At 31.1% G+C, this 21,433-nt stretch overlaps 1 protein-coding gene across 6 annotated transcripts in view; it reads right to left on the bottom strand.

Annotated features, from left to right (window-relative positions):
• Nucleotides 1-3,631: 3,631 nt before the first annotated feature.
• The window catches only part of Mef2 (myocyte enhancer factor 2), a 333,366-nt gene continuing 315,564 nt past the window's right edge, over nt 3,632-21,433 (bottom strand). For all 6 annotated transcript variants that reach the window (XM_072546699.1, XM_072546696.1, XM_072546702.1 and 3 more), the window contains one exon: nt 3,632-20,273. In XM_072546699.1, coding sequence (XP_072402800.1) covers nt 20,111-20,273 — 163 coding nt within the window. In that variant the 3' untranslated portion in view covers nt 3,632-20,110. The remainder of the gene's footprint in view (nt 20,274-21,433) is intronic.

Genomic DNA, 21,433 nt, shown 5'->3' with positions numbered 1-21,433 from the left:
GATAGCACTTTGTTCTTATAGTCCCTGTTCTGTTTAAATTATTCTATTTAGAACCCATTCTAGTTACATATTAAACAATGTTGTAGACAGAGGGTCCCCCTACTTTAAACCTTGTTTGTTTTCGAAACTGTCGTGACAGTTTTCTGTATTTGATATTCAGCTTATATTGCTGATTCTCAAGTACGTTATGAGAGATGAGTTAAAGGTATAAAAAATTGTCAATTTCTATCTGTTGAAAAATAAAGTTATGTTCTGTGCAGCAACTACACTTTTCATCCCTTATTTTATCAATACTACTTTTTGTAAGTGCTGAATTTGACATTTTTTTATTTCTTCTGATTGGTGGCTTGTCTCGAGTTTTTATTCCAACTATTTTGCTTTATGCCATATTATTGATGTCTCTGTTCCATTATTCTTTTATGTCTTACAATCATACATTTATGTTGTTCTGGCACTTGTTTCTCAAGTCGGTTACTCCATGTCCCGTCAATCTCAGTCCTCTTTCCCGGTCCGCACTCTCCAAGTTTTTTGCTCTTAGTAATCCAACTGAATATCAATTGTATATTGGAAGGATATGTAACAAAGAGAAAAAGTTGATAGGTGATAAAAAAAGAAGGATTGAAAGAAAACAACAAGTGTTATGAAAATTTTTTATTTAAGGCTGTTTTAGCAGTCCAAGCATACTGCGATTTGAAATGGGCGTATCACTTACTTTTCTACACTGCTTACGCGAGACCATCTTTACTCAGTGCCGCCGGCCGACGGGTAGTTTAATGAAAACAAATACATTATTCTCCATTCAAATTACTTTTAACACGAACTAACTGACCGTACGTTCATGAGATTTGACGTCACGAAGGCGATAACGATGAAACTAATCGCCGATGATGAGTAACACGTTTCACTATTAGATTTCAGTATTTTTTAGCAATTTTCTTTAAAGTTGGAACACGCTTTTCTCGATTATTACTGGACACAGAAAGGTGAAACAAAAATCAATGATTACAGAAAAAAAAACTCTTTCGAGTGATGGGCGTAAAAAGTTTGGTTATAATAGAACGTTAAACAGTATATTCCAATTTTTCAACAGAAGTTTCAAAAAAATAAAAAAAGTAAAACCATCAGTTTAAAGGCAACATAATTTCAAATAACGTGTCCAAATTTCGAGACATTTTGTCGGTAAATAACAGAGAAAACACTGTCATTAGGTTTTGGTGCACCGATAAAACAGCCTTAATCTTAGAGATTTTATTTCCATGTTTTCTAGTTTTTGGTTATAAGAACGTAAATAGCTTGTTTTAAACCAAGTTAGTTGGTTAATTTTAAAATTTAATTTAATATTTTGAAATAGAAGTGCATATTATAAAAAATATAAATAATTTTATTAATTTATGTAAAATTTAACTTCATTATTTGCGCCATCTATACGTTAAGAGTTCGACTAGTAAAATTATTAAAGAAGAAAACTGTAACCGGATGGCAAATTTAATGCTCTGCAAACGACGGAGAAACCATAGAAAATTCAATTATTTCTATGGAAGAAACAGACAATCTCGCATATTATAAAAGCACAAATTATAAAACATATAAATAACATTAATATATATGTAAAATTTAACTTCATTATTTCCGCCATCTATATGTTAAGTGTTAGACTAGTAAAATTATTAGAGAAGAAACCTGTAACCGGTTGGCAAATATAATGCTCTTTGTAAATGACAGTGAACCATACACAATTCAATAATTATTATGCCTATGGGCGAAACAGACAATCTCCTCGCATTTCTGTTATCCGGATACTAAATCTTGAATTAAGTTCGAAATCGGTTTGAAACTATGGTGTGGATCTTTTTAATAAATTCAATAATTTTTGTCTATTTCCTGAATCCTATGTTATGTTTGTTTGAAATCGATTTAGACAGCGTGTATAGGAATGTTATACGGTTATACCGTTGATTGAAATATGTATTCCAATCAACAATTAATTATACTCATAGCACACGGTTTGCTTCAATGTAAAAATATGATCTGTGATTGGATCTGTTTTTTCGAAAATCACATTAATACTCTCTTATTATTTGTTGTTTGTATTCTTCCAATTTTGCTTGAATACTCTTCGTTAATATTTTGTTCACCGTATCCAGCAAGGTTATTCCCCTATAGTTTGGGCAGCCTAATTTCCTTTTTTGTATACCGGTATTAAGAGTGATCTGTTCCAATATGTAGGCATTTCTTCCCTCTCCCATTTAATTTTTATGGGCTCATGTAATTGTTCTGCTAATTTTTCTTCTCCATATTTTAATAAGTTCTGGATTTATTCCATTTTCGCCTAGACTCTTACCATTTTTTAAATATTTTTTACTTCCTCCAAAGAAGGTGGATGGGCGATTATTTCGTCGTTTATATTTTCTTCAGTATGAGACTCTATGTAGGCTCTAGGTATTGTCTACATTTAGTACTTCCTCAAAATACTCTTTCCATCTATTTACAATTCTTTCTTCATTTTGTCATTAATTTTCCATTTTTGTTAATTATAAAAAGGGATTTTTATTTATTAGCATTGCCTTTATTTCGAACTTATTGAAAAAATTTTTACTTTCTTTCTGTATAAACCACGTTTGTATTTTCTTTATGAACTTTCGCTTTTTTGATCTTACAAATGCTTTTTGCCGTTTTTCTTTTCATTTCCTATTCTTTTCCAGTCTGTAACATTTTTTCTTTTCCATTCCTCTTATTGATAGCTTCCTTGCATTTGGTCTTTCTATACTTCCGTTGGAAGAGTACTTTTCTGAGGTCGACTGCATTTTAAAATATTCCTAAATCTTTGTATTAACAGTTCTATTTTTAATAGTTTTTTATTAGGCTATTGTGCCTAACACATACATCGCGTTAAGAGTCACGTCCAGGTCGACCCTTTAGAAATCTGACTTCTCAGTGTAATTATATAATTTGAAAACTTTTTGAATTTCACTATTCACTATTTCACTCCATCTATATCTTGTAAAAAATGTATTAACAGTTCCTATAATATACACATTCTGTGCCCCAAGAGCAGAAACGCCCTATCGGTCTTGTCATAAATACTAGCACGTTATCGCAATTTTAAGTGTGTTGGATCAGACATGCACTAGTGTGTACAAATTCAACACAAGGCATGTCTCCATATTTTTCGTCTTAAGTGGCAGTGTCACGAAAGTGCCATTCTCTTTTGATGGCCGTGAACAAAAACAATTGTTTTTAACATTTTTTCTATTCTTTACGCTAGGGGAAATGTGCTAAATAAATCTTCCAGGAAAGCTTTCTGTAGTTTAGATGTATGTAAGATGATTTCGCCTCATGTCAGGAACAGAAACGCCCTGCCGTCTCTATTTGAATTCGTAATCACTATAATATAGTATGTTATCGCGAAATTAAGTATATTAGCTATCATGAGACATGCACAAGTAGGCACAAACTCAAATCCAAAGATCGAGAAGACAAAGTATCAGTCTCAGCTGGGAATGTTTGCCTCGTCGACTACAGAAGGATCAGAACCATTAATTGTAATATGTTATATTTTCATTTTAATACTGTCAAATTTCTCTATTATTGGATGTTAAATATTATCAATAGATATAAATAAAACGCATGATGTAACAAACAGTTTTATTTGGATTTAATTCAAATACATCATAGATAAATAAATGATAGATTCATATTGCACGATTTAAGAAACGCCTTCGTCAAAAATGGACGGAACTTGTAGGGTAAAATGAAATGTTTGTGTGCAAATGATACAGCTAACATTAAGATGATTTGTTACAACAAAATATATACATATGTAGCTGGTTATACCGTCCATTTAAAATCGAGGCTTCAATTCAATGACTTAACATTAAATAACTAAAAGTATCCTGACAAGAATATTTCCAATAAAAAACAAATTCCAATGACATCAACTAAAACATTACTATACCACATTCAAGAATTTGAATTTTCTTAGTGATAGGCTTTAATTCACAATTGTTTAACATATAAGAAGCAATCATAGTACTTAAGTGCAGTGACACAAAAGCTATTAAAGAGGTTACGGAAGGGGTTTGAGGATAATTAGAAGGCACAAAGCAACGGTAATCGTCAGCTGGCCAATAAGTAGGTGCCCAACCAGCTAAGATGTAAAATGGCGCAATACCCTGTAAATATCAAATCATAATCTATCTCAAACTACATACATCTATCTCCATCAAACAAAATATTAAGCAGCAAATTTTTTATAAGCAAACGTTTACACATCATTTCTCAATTATTTTATATGTCATCTCTTCCAAAGTGATACCACTAATTATTTTCGTTTGAATAATATAAATAAACGAAAGGGTATTCACAATTTTCCCAAATTACTCCTTAAAACCCTTGTGATACGTTTTGCTGTCAAGAAATAATTTCTTAATAATATCGACAATTATTGTCGCTATTTCTTTGCTCCCTGTGAATAACATGTTTCAAATAATAAACTTTTCATGTTTCTTTCTAATAACCACCCAAGTTTTCTTGACATTCTTATCTTATTTATCTCCCTTCTCACTATACTTATAGCACATTTAGATTGAAGAAGTATAGTCATAATTACCCGGAGATTGACAGCATATTAACATCAAATATTTTATTTTGGAAGATCACTGAACTTTTTGAAAGTTTTAAATTTCAAAGTTTAATCAGTTCAATTTTACCGTTAAATGGCATTCTTCTACCTTGCGTCAACATAAGTGTTTGTTTACCGCACAATGTTGTTTTAGGATCCCTTTATATTTAGATTTTTTTATAAAAACATTTTTATTTTGCTATATCAGAATATCACTCATCTTTAAATAATCTTTAGATATTCTTTAATAAATTCTTATGGTCTAATTACTATTTTATCAAATATAAATTGATCTTTGTAAACATCTACATTTTATCAGCACACTTATCTCTCATCTTTGTGCAGTTTTAAGATTTATTAGTAAGAATCAGCAGCAAACACCTTCTGTTATCAAGTTTCTTCTTTTAAATTTAAAATAACTAGAGCCTTTGTGAGGTTATGCTACCGACATTTTACTATCGATTCCTAAGGACCAAGAAATATTTTATCAGACCTTATGCAATTAACTGGAAAACGCTATAGAGATAACCATCTATAATAAATACACAAAGCCTAACTACGAAGTAGAATCTATAGTACAAGAAATAACTTGCCGGTAAATATTGGAAGTAATAGCAGTAGATACGTTTGTTAACGGTTTGAGAGAGAGAGCGAATTACGGAAAGCTTTTTAATTAGCACGACCAAACCTACTAGATGAAGCACTTGCTATTGCTTTGGAAAGGGGGATCGCCAGTCACATTTTGTGGTGAGGTGGGAGAAGGAGAAGAACAGATCAGTAAACGTATGGAAGAAATATTTCGTAAAATAATTCGTGACGAAAGTACTCACGGTAGAAAAATCTTTTGTAGAATTTTGTGTTTAAAATGATGCGAACAGCAATATAGTTTAACTTGAAAAACCAAGATGATAATGTAATGAAGAAAAGAAAGATAGAGTAAAGCAGGATACAAGGAAGGATATTGGTGCTCCAAATCAGAAGGACCAAACATAAAAGTACAAAACTTACGTAGAGACGACTCACAAGGTTTATTGTTTGGATGAGCTTTAGATTATAATTATTGATGCGTTTCCAGCTGATTCTTACAATGGCGAGTTTTATACTCATAATTAATGTCAACTTTTGTGTAAATCTAAAGGAACCCTCCGTCGAACGGGAGATTTGCTCGTCATGCAAACATATACACATTTAAGTGCAGATATCACACATAATTTCAACAATACAAATCACAAAACAAATAGATACTGTCAATACAAATACAATCATTGGGTAGTTTTTGGTAACCATCACATTACAAGGACGAGACCGAGTAGAACTGGGAATAACTGTTCGGTATATAATCTGCGGGATTCATAGATAGTTTTCTAGTTGTTACTGATTGCACATTGAGTTAAGTATTTTTATTGTATATACTCGATAAATTTTATAAATTTATTTTCCTTTCTCCTCACAAAATATTATTGAGTTACATTTTAGAAAAAGACCGTTACAGTTTGAAAATAAAGAATGAAATGATTTATTTATAAATACTAAAGCACGCTAATCCTTCCTAGCTCTTCATGCTGTTATTTTTTGTCTAAATACAAATATTCACATGTATACATGTAACTTCTTACATGAATCTTTTCTAGCATTCTCTGTCCTAGACTCTTTGTAATCAGTTTGCCATTATTTTTATATGGCCGATTCAGCTATTTGTCATTCTGATTTAAAAACGTTTTTACAGTTAAAAATTCAAACCTTCAAGTTAAGATATTGAACTCTTATTCAAAAACTTTCATGAATGAAATTATTTCTTCTTCCAACAACCTTCTTCAGCCTAAATTGACATTGAATTCCTCCCTCCAATAGGTAATCTGGTGCTGTTCGCAACTCCATCGGTGATCGGTCCAAAGATTTGCCTCAGAAATTGTCTTTTGAAAACTTTTTTTTCTTTTGTTTTCATCCATATCATCACTAGCATACTGATAAACGGTTTTGGGAGCGAAACATGTCGTTCGGAAATAGACTTTGTTGCCCTTCATTATTCTTTTTGAATCTTCATTTTTACACCCAATTCTCTTCCTGTCATGTTTACGTAATCCAGTAAATCTTGTAGGTCCTGGAGACTATTTCACAAGATAACAGTATCGTAAGCGTATCTAAGATTATTAATCAGTTCACAATTGATTTTCACTCAGAAATCTTTATCTTGCAAAGCCTGATTTGCTATACAACTTTTGTTATAGACATTGTCACTCCTCTATGGATCTTCTGCCAAAGACTCTATATAAAGAAAAATATATTATAAAAATGACGAAGAGAAAAATAACATAAAAACGAAAAGGATAGAAGCAAAACGTAATAAAAATTCAATAACCTCTGTAAAATATCGAGTATTACAATAAAACTACTGTATATATCTTATAGCCTAAAATAGCTATAAACTTTGATTTGCACAATTGTACACCAATATTTATAATCACAGTTTCATAAAAATACCAAAAACACCAAAAAATACAGAAAACTGTTGAATAGAACATTTATTACACGATACTCACAAAAGTACAACAATAACAGTTATTAAATGATTTGCTTGCTGAACTTTTGGCGCACAAATTGGAAATTTACTGCTTTTCTTATACTGTGAGATTTTATTGTGATGTGGCATCTAATTTTTTTGTTACATTCATAACCAGTTAAATCCAAAAAAGCAGTTATTAGTGAGTATCGTGAAAGTCATATTTGTTTGTGATTTTGTAAAAAAAAAACGAATTCCGTATTTATACAATTAGTAATAGTTTTATACAGTTAATTTAACTCTTTATATAGAATATATCAAAGTAGATAACGCACATGATTGTGCAGTTGTAAGTGTTGCATACCTTTTACTTATCACAGAAGAATCAGTTTGTACAGTATTATATATATTACGTATAAACATTGATGGTTTGTATATGAAAACAATGTGCTTAATTTATGTGACAACTATCAAAATATATCTACAGTACTTAAAATTTTCTGTGTGGCACAGTTTTATCTTTTTTCATGATATCGAATCAGTAAAGATATATCTGAGAAACAAAAATAAAACATCCCAGCAAATTGGGCGAATATTGCAAGAAAAACGCGTATTTTCATACTGTATTTTCTATTAATTCAATCACATTTATCCATATAGATTTGACAAAACATTTCTAAATGATAATTAATGGCTTTCATTTATCTTCTTCTCTCTTGGTTTTAGGCAAGTTGCCTATTTTAATATTTATGAATAATTATACACCTGTCTCTCCGTAAGTATCACTCTATCTTTTTCGAGGACGGTCTATACTCTATACTAAGATGTCCATCTTGTTAATACGTTCTTCTCTCTTAGTTTTTCAGTTGTCAGCTAGATACCTGTGAGATTATCAAGTATTATCATATTTTTGTAAATCTCAACACTATGTATTTACAAACCATTTTCTACAGATGGCCACCTTGCGATGATTTATATGTTATAATTTTCTAATCCACAGACAAAAACCGCACTATATCGTATACTGATATTCGCGAACTGTGCGTTTTTAAGGTAATACATAATTTTTTTTACTATTCAAAATATAGGGCTCCATGCAATGAAATTTTCATAAAACTTTTACAACTAAACATCCAAAGCCCATATATATAACAAAGTATTTGCTGGTTTTATATAGAAAATACATTTCCGATTATGACACTAATATGTGATATAACCGTGCCGTTTTGTTGGTTCCTTTTTTCCTCATCTACTATATTAAATGAGAATTTAATTCCCATTAAATCCAGTAGCTAATATCTAAACATATTAATCGATCAACAACCTCCCCAAATGAATTTAATATTTATGTTAAAAAGTAGTTTCACGAGAATTATTTAACATGCTGAATAGGTTTTAGATGACCGTCTCAAAATGATCAGAAATTCTTGATTTATGTTGGTTGTTTAAATATGAGCTATACTTGTGTCCTATTGTTTCGTAAACTCTGATATTCTTAATAGGTTGTAAAACTCCTTTGTTACATTTTCTGCATAATGAAATCCGTCGGCATATTTTAATTTTGTTTCTTTTCGCCTATCGTCATCATCACATCAATCTTTGTATAATAAACCAATCGGCTCCAATAAGATCGGTTTAAAACAGACGGCTTCCGAAAAAAATCACATCCATATATTGGTCCCAATTTATATACGCTTAACTTTTCTTTCGCAAACAATAGGCTATTCAATAAGTCTCGTAAAATACTTTGTAACATATAAAACGGTTTTTATTTGTATAATTTAAAGCTTAAAATATTTGCCAGTATTGTGATGAATATTTGCATTTTAAAGTGGTGTACTTTGTTTTAGGTTTTCACATTTCAAACTATAACGTTTTAAATTTTTTAAACAAATATAAAGGATTCCATGTGCTCTAAAAGACACATCATAATAATTTATCCAATTAATTTTAATAAGAAGGTTTATTTAGACCATCTTCGCCTTTATATACTTTGTGAAATCCTTAAAAATATTTCAAAATGAAAAAATCATTTCAATATTAAAGAAAATGAAGTAGTGTAGATGTTTTCTATTAGACCTGTTAGAAAAGTATCGTAAATTTTAAGCAAAGTGTACAAAAATTGTTCCTATGTAATAATTTTTATAATTTAGTGCTAATATTGACATCTCGCTGTCATGCCAAATCAACGCATGACATATCACACAGTTGCCAGTTTGGAAATAGCTTGAGTGTAGTTTGAGACAGATATTACCGCAGCCGATATCAAAAATTGGATATGAACGACTAAAATAAGTCATTATATTATGTACTACACAAAAAATACGTACATACTGTCGAGGCACTGTGAGTAAGGCAATCCTACAATACTTTAGTGGAGATAGGGTCAATCCGTCTTCACGGCAGTACCGGGGGTCAGTGGTAACGACAACCCGATTTAAAAATATATTGCACGTGTTTCGTAGTTCACCTTTCAGCAAATATTTTCTATCCCTATTTTCAGTAAACATAAACACGTTCACTGCCTGTTTACAAAATACTACAAAATTAAAAAACCCACATGTATATAGATATATTCATATTATTTTATTGACTAGCACAAATCGGTACTATCCGTAGATACGTTTTTAATTTCCTATAATGGATTCTTAACGGTTTGAATTGTTTTTGAATGACTGATTTATGAGTGCTTTTCAATGTTCCCGTAAATTCATATGGTTCTTTTAAATTAATGCTAATAACCACAATTTTCAATTAAAATGTGGTTTATGCTCATTAAATATAGTACACTGGTAAATTCATACGTGTAGGATCAGTACTGTGAAGTAAAAAGTAGACTGGTCAAAATTAAATGGCGGAAGGTTTTGGTCCTTTTGTCTCTATTTTAATAGGAATATGGGTTGCTTTTTCTTCAGAAGAAAGTTTATTTCCAATTCTTTGAACAATCAGTGAAACAATCAGTTCAAACTTTGAACTGTATCCTTATTACTGAGAGTTTTATTTTTTATTCTTCGCTCCTGCAGTTAATGCGTATGTACAGAAATTCCAATATATATTTTATTATTTATAAGCTTGATTTAGGTCTCACTCAGTATGTATTTAGTATTTAATTTACTATATATGACTTCTTTTTATGGTTCTGTAACCATTATGGCACTTGGTACGTTAAATAAAGTTTATTTTAACGTATTTTTAATTAATATTATGGTTTACTAACATTAAATATAATAGATGACATTATTTCTTTTCGTGACAGTTGATTTCCTCCTATGAATTCACTGAGCAATGGATCATCACGACCGATAGTCTACCTTTTCCACCAAACTACTAAGAACGTTGATCAGGACTCATAAATAAGTTACTAAAAAGCGAAAAAATCCCAATTTGGATCTGACTTTAGTGGAAGATAGTTTTAGTTTACATTTGTCGTCTTTTGAATTTAAAGATATACCTAGCTTGACTAAAATTATGGTAAAAATTGAATTGAACAATATTTTGTAGAACATTCCATAACATTTTATACTACTACTCATCAAGTAATTTCCTGGACGGACGATAGTAACTTCAGTTTTCAATCAATTTATTACGTGGCAAAGTATGTTTCAAATATGAAACCTAAAGTAGATAAAATGTGTATAGCAAAGTCGTGATGCCACGTTTAGTCAACCTATGATGTTAGGATGTTCAATTCAAATAGAAAATATTGGTAAACAGAGCAATGAACGTGATTAATGTAGCTAGTCGTTCCAAAATTACTTACGAAATGTATATGTGCTGTTAAGAGAACTACGTAATAATGCAACTCATTGTCTATAATAAAATTTAAACTATGTGCAAGGTTTGTGCACACAACAGTAGTAAAATATATATGTATATAATAAAATTTTTATCATTTATATTTATTTATATAATTTACTTTGTGTAGGTCAATATATAGAATAGTTCTTTGAAATCACAAACAAATTGAAAGGCTACAGCAATGAACACTCTAGGTTCCTTGGGGGAAGCAGTACTGTACATACAGTGAATATCATGATGTGATTGACCCACGGATAATATTTTCATAATTCGTAAAACAAGTGTACCATACATTATCTTTTGCTTATAAGCAATTTAAGTGACAGAAGCGATCATCCTTAATTTTAATTAGCGACTAATACTACCCATATGGTTTTCAACTATTTTGATATTTGATAAATTCCCATTAAATAAATTAGATAGGTAAGACAGTAGAGTATCACAAACTCGGCAGCATATGACAGCGAATTCTTCTTATGAGTACCCCCTTCATTTATGAATGTCGACAATTCTGACAAATCTGTCTCTATCCTGTGCGGCTTTCAATAAGTATTGAGAATCGACACCCGCCCACTCTCTGATGTCTTTCAACCATAAACATCTTCTCCTACTTGGACCCCTGCTTCCTTCAATTGTCTTCCTTCCCCTGTACACATGTGCTGGATAACTGGTTTTACGCTTCTTGACAATGTTAAGAAGTTCTGTGTCATGTCCCATTTTACGCAATACTGCCTCGTTAGTCACATGATCTGTCCATGGTATTTTCAGGGGTCTTCTAAACATTACTAAACTACCACTTCTAACCTTCGCATAGTACTAGAGTTCATTGACCATGAATCTGTCCCATATAAGAGAATAGAATATGTTTTCACGAATCGATACCTATTATCCAGTGAAAGAGTTGGTATGAGCCAAGGTATTTAAATTTATTGACATCTATTTGGGTTTTATGAATGTTAGCTTGTAGATTTGGGTGTTTGCTTACAACCATTGCTTGTAACACTGCACTACAAAGGCAGGGTCGAATCTCGTTACGCAGTGCAACTCAAGGTGAATGCCTGCTTTGACAGTTATTTCCCAGTCGGTCACACGTCTAATATAAGCCAGTGTATAATGCATGTCACAGTGATTTCTTGCATACTACATAGTCAGTGCGTATTACGACGTATACTTATACAACGTGCGTATTAAGTCAACTTATTAACGGAACAGAAGTTTTGTCCATTAAAACGACTGGACCAAGTAGAGAATGTAAGCAAGGTGACTATGGATTTAGGGGTCGGCCAGAGCAGAATCGGTGACTTAAAAAGGAAAAGATCAAAAATGGGAGGGTAATGTGATAAGCGAATTCGCAGTGAAACATTAAAAGAAAGAAAAAATATGAAAGAAAGTGAATTTAATGAAGTAAATGGGGCACTGTACCTATGGTTTCGCTAAGTAGAGGAAAAGGCACACCAATTTCAGGCCCACATCGCAGGAGAGCATACTGCAAAAGTCTCAAACGAAGAACTGTTAAGACGAATTGGACATGACAGAAAGCTTATGAACACAATTAAAATAAATAAGAAAAACATCGTATTTGGGCCACATACTTTGAAACGATAAATACTCTCTTCTACATGTCATCATGCAAGGAAAAGTAGAGGGAAGAAAAGGCTTGTGAAAAAGAAGGAATCTTGGTTGAGGAATATCAGAGATTGGACTAACCTCAGTGTTAAACAGATATTTTACGTTGCAGAAGATAGACTACAGGAGATTTTTTACTATGTTTTTTATGTTCTTCTTTCCATTGTTTACTTTTTGTTTTGTATAATGATACAGTATGTTGTACATAGTACTGTAATGTTTATATAGATGTAAGTTAAAATTTACTATCTTCTGTAGTGTATTTGATGAATATTAACACATTTTAATCTGCACAAGCATTTTTATGTTTAAACCTATTATTCTCGATAACTCGACAGTTTCTCTAACTTGGCCGTATTTAGGTCCACATTAGGCCGAGTTTGTGAGATTCTACTATACTTCCATCTGATGTTCCTCAAAACTTTAAGGATGTTTTCCAACATCCTACTATACCTTGTTTATTAAACTATACCAGTACAGGTATTCTTTTAGGATGCACAATCATTTAAGACCTATTTCGATATCAATAAATGCCCAATACAATATTTGTAATAAGTAGTATATTATGCAAAATATTTTAAAAATTCTTTTTTACTTTAGGAATGCTCTAAAATGTAAATGGAGAACAAACATTACTTAATAATATCATGTATACAGGGAATATTAACAAAGTCATCCTGAAATACATACATTTACAACGTAAGTTGTCAATTATTTTGATGTTGTCACGAAGTTTAGTTTTTAAAATGGTTTGAATGTAATGTGTTTTCATACACTTCCTAATTTTATTAACTAAGAAATATATTATCCGTCAGAGGGGACACACCACGTTAACAGCCAGTGGGTATAGTACATTTGACTGTAAATATAACAAAAAAGAGTTTGTGAAAATCTAGTTTTGCATTTCTTGAAAGTGCTGAAGTGACATATCGATAAAAGCTTAATTCTTTTGTTTTCTGAAGACTCACACCATATATATGTAAATATTAACAAAATTCAAATTCCTTAAAACTACCGAATTGGCACAAATGGAATATACTTTTGTAAAACTGTACAATAAAGATAACATTAACCTTTCAACACTTTTATGATATAACATTCTTACTTATATTTCTTTATATTTTGAACACTTTGTTGTTTAAAACTAAAAAACTAAATTGACTAATTATAGGCACTATTACTGTTAATGGGCTGTAAAATAATTGTTAGCGCATTGGCGAATTTCCAGTTAAGTTATTTCAATATTTAAAACAATAATCAAGTATTGACTTTTATAATATTATCGTCAGCTTTCAAAGCTGTAATGGTCATAATTTTGTGGAGAAACGACTAGATTTATACAGGTGCTTCTAAAGACTTCAATTTTGAAAAAATTAAAGCTTTTCCACCAAAAAATTTTTGGTATAACAACTTATTACATGTATCTGGTTACCAGGCGGTCGAAACCGAGTGCTGACACCTGGTAGCGATACTTTTACACAAACGAAGGCACCATTGACTAAATTCGGCGCAGCAAAGAAGGGACTGACAAAGTAAGTATCAAGAGAATGTGAAAGTTACAGATATATTTTTGGAAATAGAACGAAACAAAACTCCACAGAGGTTAAAATGTATTGGGTGATCATTGGAAGCTATAATCTTATTTACAATACAATGGAGTGACAGCTTCTGAAGCTCTGTGGGAGCAGTGTTCACGTATACATAAAATAATGCTAGTATTTCTACAGTTTAATCAATCTGAGGAAAATGAAAAGGTAGTATTTCAAATTCGGACAATTGGAAGTAGTACTCTACTAAATTAATCTTTAAATGTATTTTGAATCTCTCCCAGAAACATAAAGAAATTTGTAATCGAGTACTGTGAGTGAATATTTTGATTGACAAAGTTTACACAGTAACTTTACTAATTAAGTGGTCAAAGTTAGCAAACACAATAGTGAATAAGAACTTAGTTAAAGTGTAGAACATTTCCATACAGATAATAATTGGAAGACAGAATACAACAGTAAATTAAAAACGTAAATAATAAAAATGGAGTCATTAGCTTCCAAGTAATTTTATATGAAAGACTTTTAAACAAACACTGTGTGATAATAAAATTCTTCATAAAAGACAACAATGTCCCCATTTCTTCAATCAAAAGGCTATAAAAATAATAACATTAACCGAGATTTAGGTATAGTTTTTCTATAAATAACATAAATTTAGCAAAATTATACATATCCTAATATATTTTAATGGTAATATGTATTAATTAAAAAACAAAAAAATTAAGCTTATTAAAGTCACTAGGAAGGTAATATTGTACTAACCACAGCTAAATTGCAATATCTTTGTTGCATAATTGCAGACCGATATTCAACATCTTTAACAACAAATATAAAGGTTCTTTGGTTTTTGTTTACAAATGTACAATTTCTACTGCTCTATTAGAATGGGGAAAGCACCAATACAACACAACGAATACAGTGGTATATAACAAGTAAAGTGTCCTGCATAGTACAATACAGTTTCAGACAACAGCCTTCAAAAACTAAACAGATAGATACACCATTTTGACAGTAATATTTTACATAGTTTAGTAACTAATTTACTTTTGATGTCTGTCACTATCTTAAAAGAATTAGGTCCAAAAACTATTGAAAAAGGAATCTTTAAGAAAACAAAGTTTCTAACTCATATTTTTTTATAACTAAATACTTATAACTGGAAAACCCATCAGCATACGATGATTTAATACGTTACTAACATCGAAAAATTATAAACAGTTGTATTTCCTTCGCAGCTTAGGTAGAGTATACCTGCGTTTGGTGCCGAATGATCCACTAAAACATCAAAAAATATTGCCAAGATCCCCGTTTCGAAGGCCCTTACAAACCACGAAAGTAGTAATCTATCTAGTACAGCTCCTTGGGATGTATGGGACACACTTAATTATATACAACACAGTTATATGCGGAGGAGTTGCCTACGCTTAACATTGGATATGACACATTAAGAAAATATTCTCTTGCAAGAAAAATTGCCAATCATCAAGACAATATTTTATGTTCTATAACGTTATTGATGCGTTTAGAAGAAACATTGCCTTTCATCAAGACCATATTTTAAGGCCAAAAATAATTGTTCTATACAAAGACAAGCATTGTTTTAGAAACGCTGGAATCAGTGTTGTTTCTAAATAAGAACGAATATTGCCTTTTTGCAATGGCACTACAGCCCAAATCGACACTTCGACACCTCCAAACTATACTTCCAACCTTAGCCAACAAATTATGCACCGAACTTATCCAGGTTCTCACATCTAGCAAATTTTGCGAGTCAGCTGTCATTTCATCCTCCCACCTTTTCCGTGGCCTTTCTTTTGGTCTTGCGCTCTGTATTTTACTATCTAGGGCTCTATTCGGCAATATTTCGGCCTCCATATTGCCTTCACAAAAATTATATAATGTGGCTGATACGTTTTTAAAAGAAAAAATGGCCTAAATAAAGAGAAAATGCAGTACATACACTGCACTTTTAACGAAAGAAATGTTCAAACATCAAAATAAACTTATTTTCAATTATAATTGTGGTAAATCACCATTAAATATAGTAGATAGATGAGCGTTTTGAGGAAACCGAGGCATGGTTATATCACAGAAATTAATATATCTGTTAGTTAATATTCAAGTTTTTTATAGTACTTTATAATATGAATACTGGTATAAATTTTGAAAAAACTGAATACTGCAGACAGAAAAAAGATCAAGATGTAACGCCAATGGGTCTATACGAAATTTTCTCTAAGTAATAAAAAATATAGGAGATATACTCACTAATAAGTATAAATCATTTTACCATCCACAATTTCAATTCCCTGTCAGAAATAGAAGTCAACGTGATACATATTAGCAATATAAGTGACTGGAGTTGTCCCTTTTTTCTTAAAGGAGTATATGCCGACCTACCTGAGTTTTTCTGTGACAATATGATTAGCTATATTACAATATATTAAGGCAAATGTGGAAGGAGTGGCGTACTTTCAACTATAATCATTTTCAGTTGCATTCTTTAAAATGTATCTATCTCTTTACTTTTAAGGCTGTTTTAACTGACTCTGTAGTTGTTAGTGGCTGCATCCTCACTAATATAACAAGTGTACATTTTAAATATGATATTTTCTAGAAACATTTATAAAAAAGACACTAATAATTACATGAAAATAATGGCACTATATATAGATATATGTTTCCTTCAGATTGAGAAACATTGGCTTTAATTTTTGCAAGGCTACCAAGTAGTGGTAAAAATAACATTGTATTAAAATCACTTAAAATATTTAAAAGAAAATACTTGCGTAAAACAAGTATAGTACGTACGGTTTGCAGTGAATAAACAACATATATACAATAATAATTTCAAGTCAAATGCCATTAATAAGACATTTTCTTTTTATTTTTGAGTAGTATATTAAATTGACAAATTTATGGCCGATATTCTATAAAAATACTATTTTACTGGCTATTGATCTTGACCACTTTATAACAATTTCGGTAGAAAAATAATTTGTAAAGTTGTAAATTTTTATTGTTATTATTTGTTACTTCTACTATAAACGTCATCAGAATAAAAACTATAATGTTCCTAGACATAACAAAATAATGAAAAAATATATTAATTTTGAAAATAATGGATGCATGTGCCCAAAATTTCCAATAAAGCAGATAATTAGGAAATCGTGTGCTTCATAAAACAACAAAATTTAGAAAAATGCAATACCCAAATTAAATTATAAAGATTACCTCCAAAATACTGTTTTGACAATTAGCGATAAATGCATTCTTGACAGTTAGACTTACTTGACTTTTTCTCGATCTTTAAGGCAACAGCCATGTACTATACATCTATCTTGGAAGGTGTCATTGTTTTAAAGTGAATATAGTACCCAAAAAAGACTGTTCATCCGGCGGGAAATCAAATCACAAGGCACTTTCAGTTGCCTTAAATATAATATAGCATATATGCAACATACCGTCATCAATAATTACTGCACCCTACATTAATTATCAAAGCTGCATTTTAAACACTAGAGGTAGCCTTGCTTATATAGAGTATGGTTAAAATGGTGAAAATATATTTATATAATATACATATTCCAATTGTGTATGTGTTTTACATACAATTATAAAATACTAACAATCAAAACGAGTTCTGTTAATAAAATATGATTAGGAATCAACAAACAGAAGAATTCTTTCCCTTTATTTTCGTCAAATTTAAATTTAATTGTAATTTTTGTGGTATGTACATTTGTTTTTGAAATTTAGATATTTAAACTCAACAGTTTAATTCAACTAAATTTATTTTTATTTTAACATACAGAAATTATGTAACTTTTCTGATATATCACGACTTTATAAACTGATAAATTAAATCTACAAATACCTTACAACAACTCCAATAACGGAAAAATTAACCAATAAATTAGGAAAAATAAAGAAATTTTAAAACTGAAAGAGCTTTAGTTGGATATTAGGTATGGATAAAATAGTGATGTTACTACATCAGCAAAAAGTTAGTATCTAAAAAGTTATAAAGCGTGCTTATTTACACTGTCTTAGTATGAAAACTGACGCCAGCGTGTTATTTTCAACTATACTTTTCAATATTGTTCTGAGACTAATTTCTTCTGACATTTCTATGGTATCTACGGGATTTAATGCGAATTAAACACATTTTAATTGAAAATAAGTTATATTTGAAGTGGAAATAGAACATTAAAATAAACGTATGTTCAATTAAAATTGTGATTAATTCTAATTATATATTTTATATTTTAAAAATATAAAATAATAAGAGTTTAGATAATCATTAATACACAGGATACGCCACACGCCTGTGGAAGGAGTCTAGTGGGAAAATGACCGATGATCGACAACACACTTTTCAATAATAGCTACAAAGCAAAATTAATTTGTTTTCACTAATTTAATTTCCAGAATTGAGGACAACATTAATTGTCATTTTTCTTTCATTTAATTTCATTTCTTAATTCATTTTAATTATGATATTTTATATAAAATATGTGCTTTATAAAGTTTTCTATTGATGTATTTTATGTAACAATGAAAACTATATTCCAAGCTTTCAAGTGTGTATCATCATTTAAACAATAATTTAGTATTGGTATTAAGAAATAGTTTAATATTAGTATTGGTCTTAACAAATTTTATGAACCGGATACACTCCTTTGGTGACGTCAATCTACGAACGAAACTATAAAATCCAGCATTTCTGAAAACATTTAATCGTCTGCAGTGCATTCTCATAGCAAGAGAAAACTAGATTTTGCATTAGTAAATTAAATGGGGATATTCATTGCTTTTTTAAAAGTCGTTGTTAATACTTTAGATTGAATTCAGTATGAAATTAAATACAACTTGCATGGTCATCTTTCGGAGTATGAACTGTGAGTTGGAAAAGGATTATTGTTGGCCTCATTAGCCAATAATAACAAACCTTTTGAAACCCCAGTTCAGAAAGACGTTGATACGATGAGTGTGTTGGATGAAGTTGTATGAGGGTAAGGTCTCATTAACCTTGGAACATACATTGACATCCTCTTTCCTGTCACAACTGACAAATGAGTGACATACTAAGTGTGTCTGTGTTTTTGGACAAAATTAAATCCAATTTTATATTTTAAATAAATGTCATCAATAAAAAGTTCTGTTTATATATATTTTAACTAATGGTATACCTACAACGACTTAGATATATATTGTTTTAATATTAACTTTAATTTATTATTTATGTACTTTGTCACTGATGATGAGTGTGTACATACCCGAAAGCATGGAATAAATATTTTAACGAGTACACGTCGTGATCGTTTATTTATTGCTGCTACCCCAACAAACACGTTATGTTTTTGTTTCTAACTTGTCAGCAAAGACTATCCTTTCGCTACTAATATATACGTGTGATTTGCGAATTCCTGTAAGAATAATTTTTAATATTGTTGGTGTTTTTCCCACTAGGCTTCTTTTGAGTAAGGCATGGGCATGTTGTATAAGTTACATATCTACAAAGCAATCAGTTTGTGATAAGTTTTATAAGAGAAAGAATTCTTAATAAATATGATACAATGAGCGGATTATAAAAGGTCGCAAATATGAGATTTGATTTCCAAGTCTAGTGATTCGATGACTTAGAAAATGACTAAAAAAATTGAAGAATAATTAATAAAAAAATCGTACCTACTTATATAGTGGTACATGTGTTGTGTTGACTCGAGAGTAGAGTATGTACTTTACAGATGTTTAAAATTCACCACACATACACACACTCTTAATCCTTGTAAAAACCTTATATTCTCTCTACAAAAATTCTTTTCACTATAAAGTTTTCTCAGTTCAGCAATATTAATAATAAATTGCTCTACAAGACTCGTAGTTTATCACATGAATGATGATAATTGGCAATTGAAACAGTAACACTATAGTCAAATTATCCACAATAGTGTATCACTATGGCACTTAGTGTCCTACGAAGTTGAGAATATGTGATAAAAGCAACTGGCTCTACGACGGCCAGTCTGTAAGTCTGGGCCGTTTATGCATCTGCACTGAATCGCTGTAGTCTGTACCACTGCTCGTAGTCCCTGTAGGGGAGGGCAGATTGGTGGGAGTCACACTTCTAGGTGTAGGTGTTATATGTCCAGCCGAACTAGGTCGAGGGTGATGACTACAAAAAACATATTGTCAAAATCACATATAAGACAAAATTATATTAAGTCAAAGTTTACTATACATTAATAGACATGAACAGACATTGAATATGAACATATTCTGCAAAAACTGGTCGAGTACTGGCGTCCAGAAAACTTTATTCTTACCTGCTCCCAATAGATTTCGACTGTTTATTCGAATTATCTCTAATTTTTTTACGTGTACAAAAAACCGGTTTCTGTTAAATATAATTTAGTTTAGAATGAAATAAATAATTGTACAAGTAGTAAATAAAATGGCAAGTAAATCGAACTGTGGTTTAATTACCCATTACAATATCATTTGTTCGATTAAGAAGGATGCTGAACATAAACCTACCAGACGTTATAAATTTTCGGAATGTCAGACAGAAAAGAGGAATTTGTGGAACCCCCTCGGTAGGAGAATAAAAAATATCTATAAAAAAAAACTAAAAAACCACAAATCCCCATGCAACGATGGTATCACAGCAGTTCTTTAAACACGGTGGAGAGCAGATCACCAAGGTGATCCAAAAAATATTTTATAAAATTTGGCCTGAGGAGCAAGTGCCTAAGGAATGGAGCTGAGGCTTAATATGCCCGTTACACAAAAAGAAGGACCATACAAGATATTGTCAAACATCTTGCATGAGAGATTTAAGCCGTATACCAAAGCGGTTTCAGGCGTGTACGTTTAATTACTCGTATTAACCAACTCTTTACATATCGACCAATTCTCGAAAAGCGCAAGAGAATATATAAATTTACCATCTTTTTGTCAATTTTAAAGATTTTAAACTCATATACATGAGGAAAGCAATAGCTAAGATGTTATCAGCAGTAAAATTCAGAACGACTCATCAATCCCATTTGAAATACATAGGGGTTTAAGGCAGGAAGACGCGGTGGAGTGTCAGCTTCAGAAAAAGTCGTCATCGTCATAGTCATTAGCATCTTGGCAGATGTGCTGTGGTTCGTCATTGAGTTTCAGCAGCTCGGATAGCCTGATCAATGGTACTTCTTCACTGAACGCGGTCATCTGTTACATGTACTGCCTCAGTTTACTGCTTGTTGAGAAGCTTTTTCTTGATATCGGCCCATCGCTGTGGAGATCTGCGCGTTGGCGTTGACTCTGAGGCCATCCTTGGACCACCAA

Source organism: Diabrotica undecimpunctata, chromosome 10, assembly GCF_040954645.1.
Source record: "Diabrotica undecimpunctata isolate CICGRU chromosome 10, icDiaUnde3, whole genome shotgun sequence".
NCBI classification, from domain to species: Eukaryota; Metazoa; Arthropoda; class Insecta; order Coleoptera; family Chrysomelidae; genus Diabrotica; species Diabrotica undecimpunctata.
The sequence above is the reverse complement of the archived record's forward strand: the minus strand, read 5'-3'. Positions and strand labels throughout refer to the sequence as shown.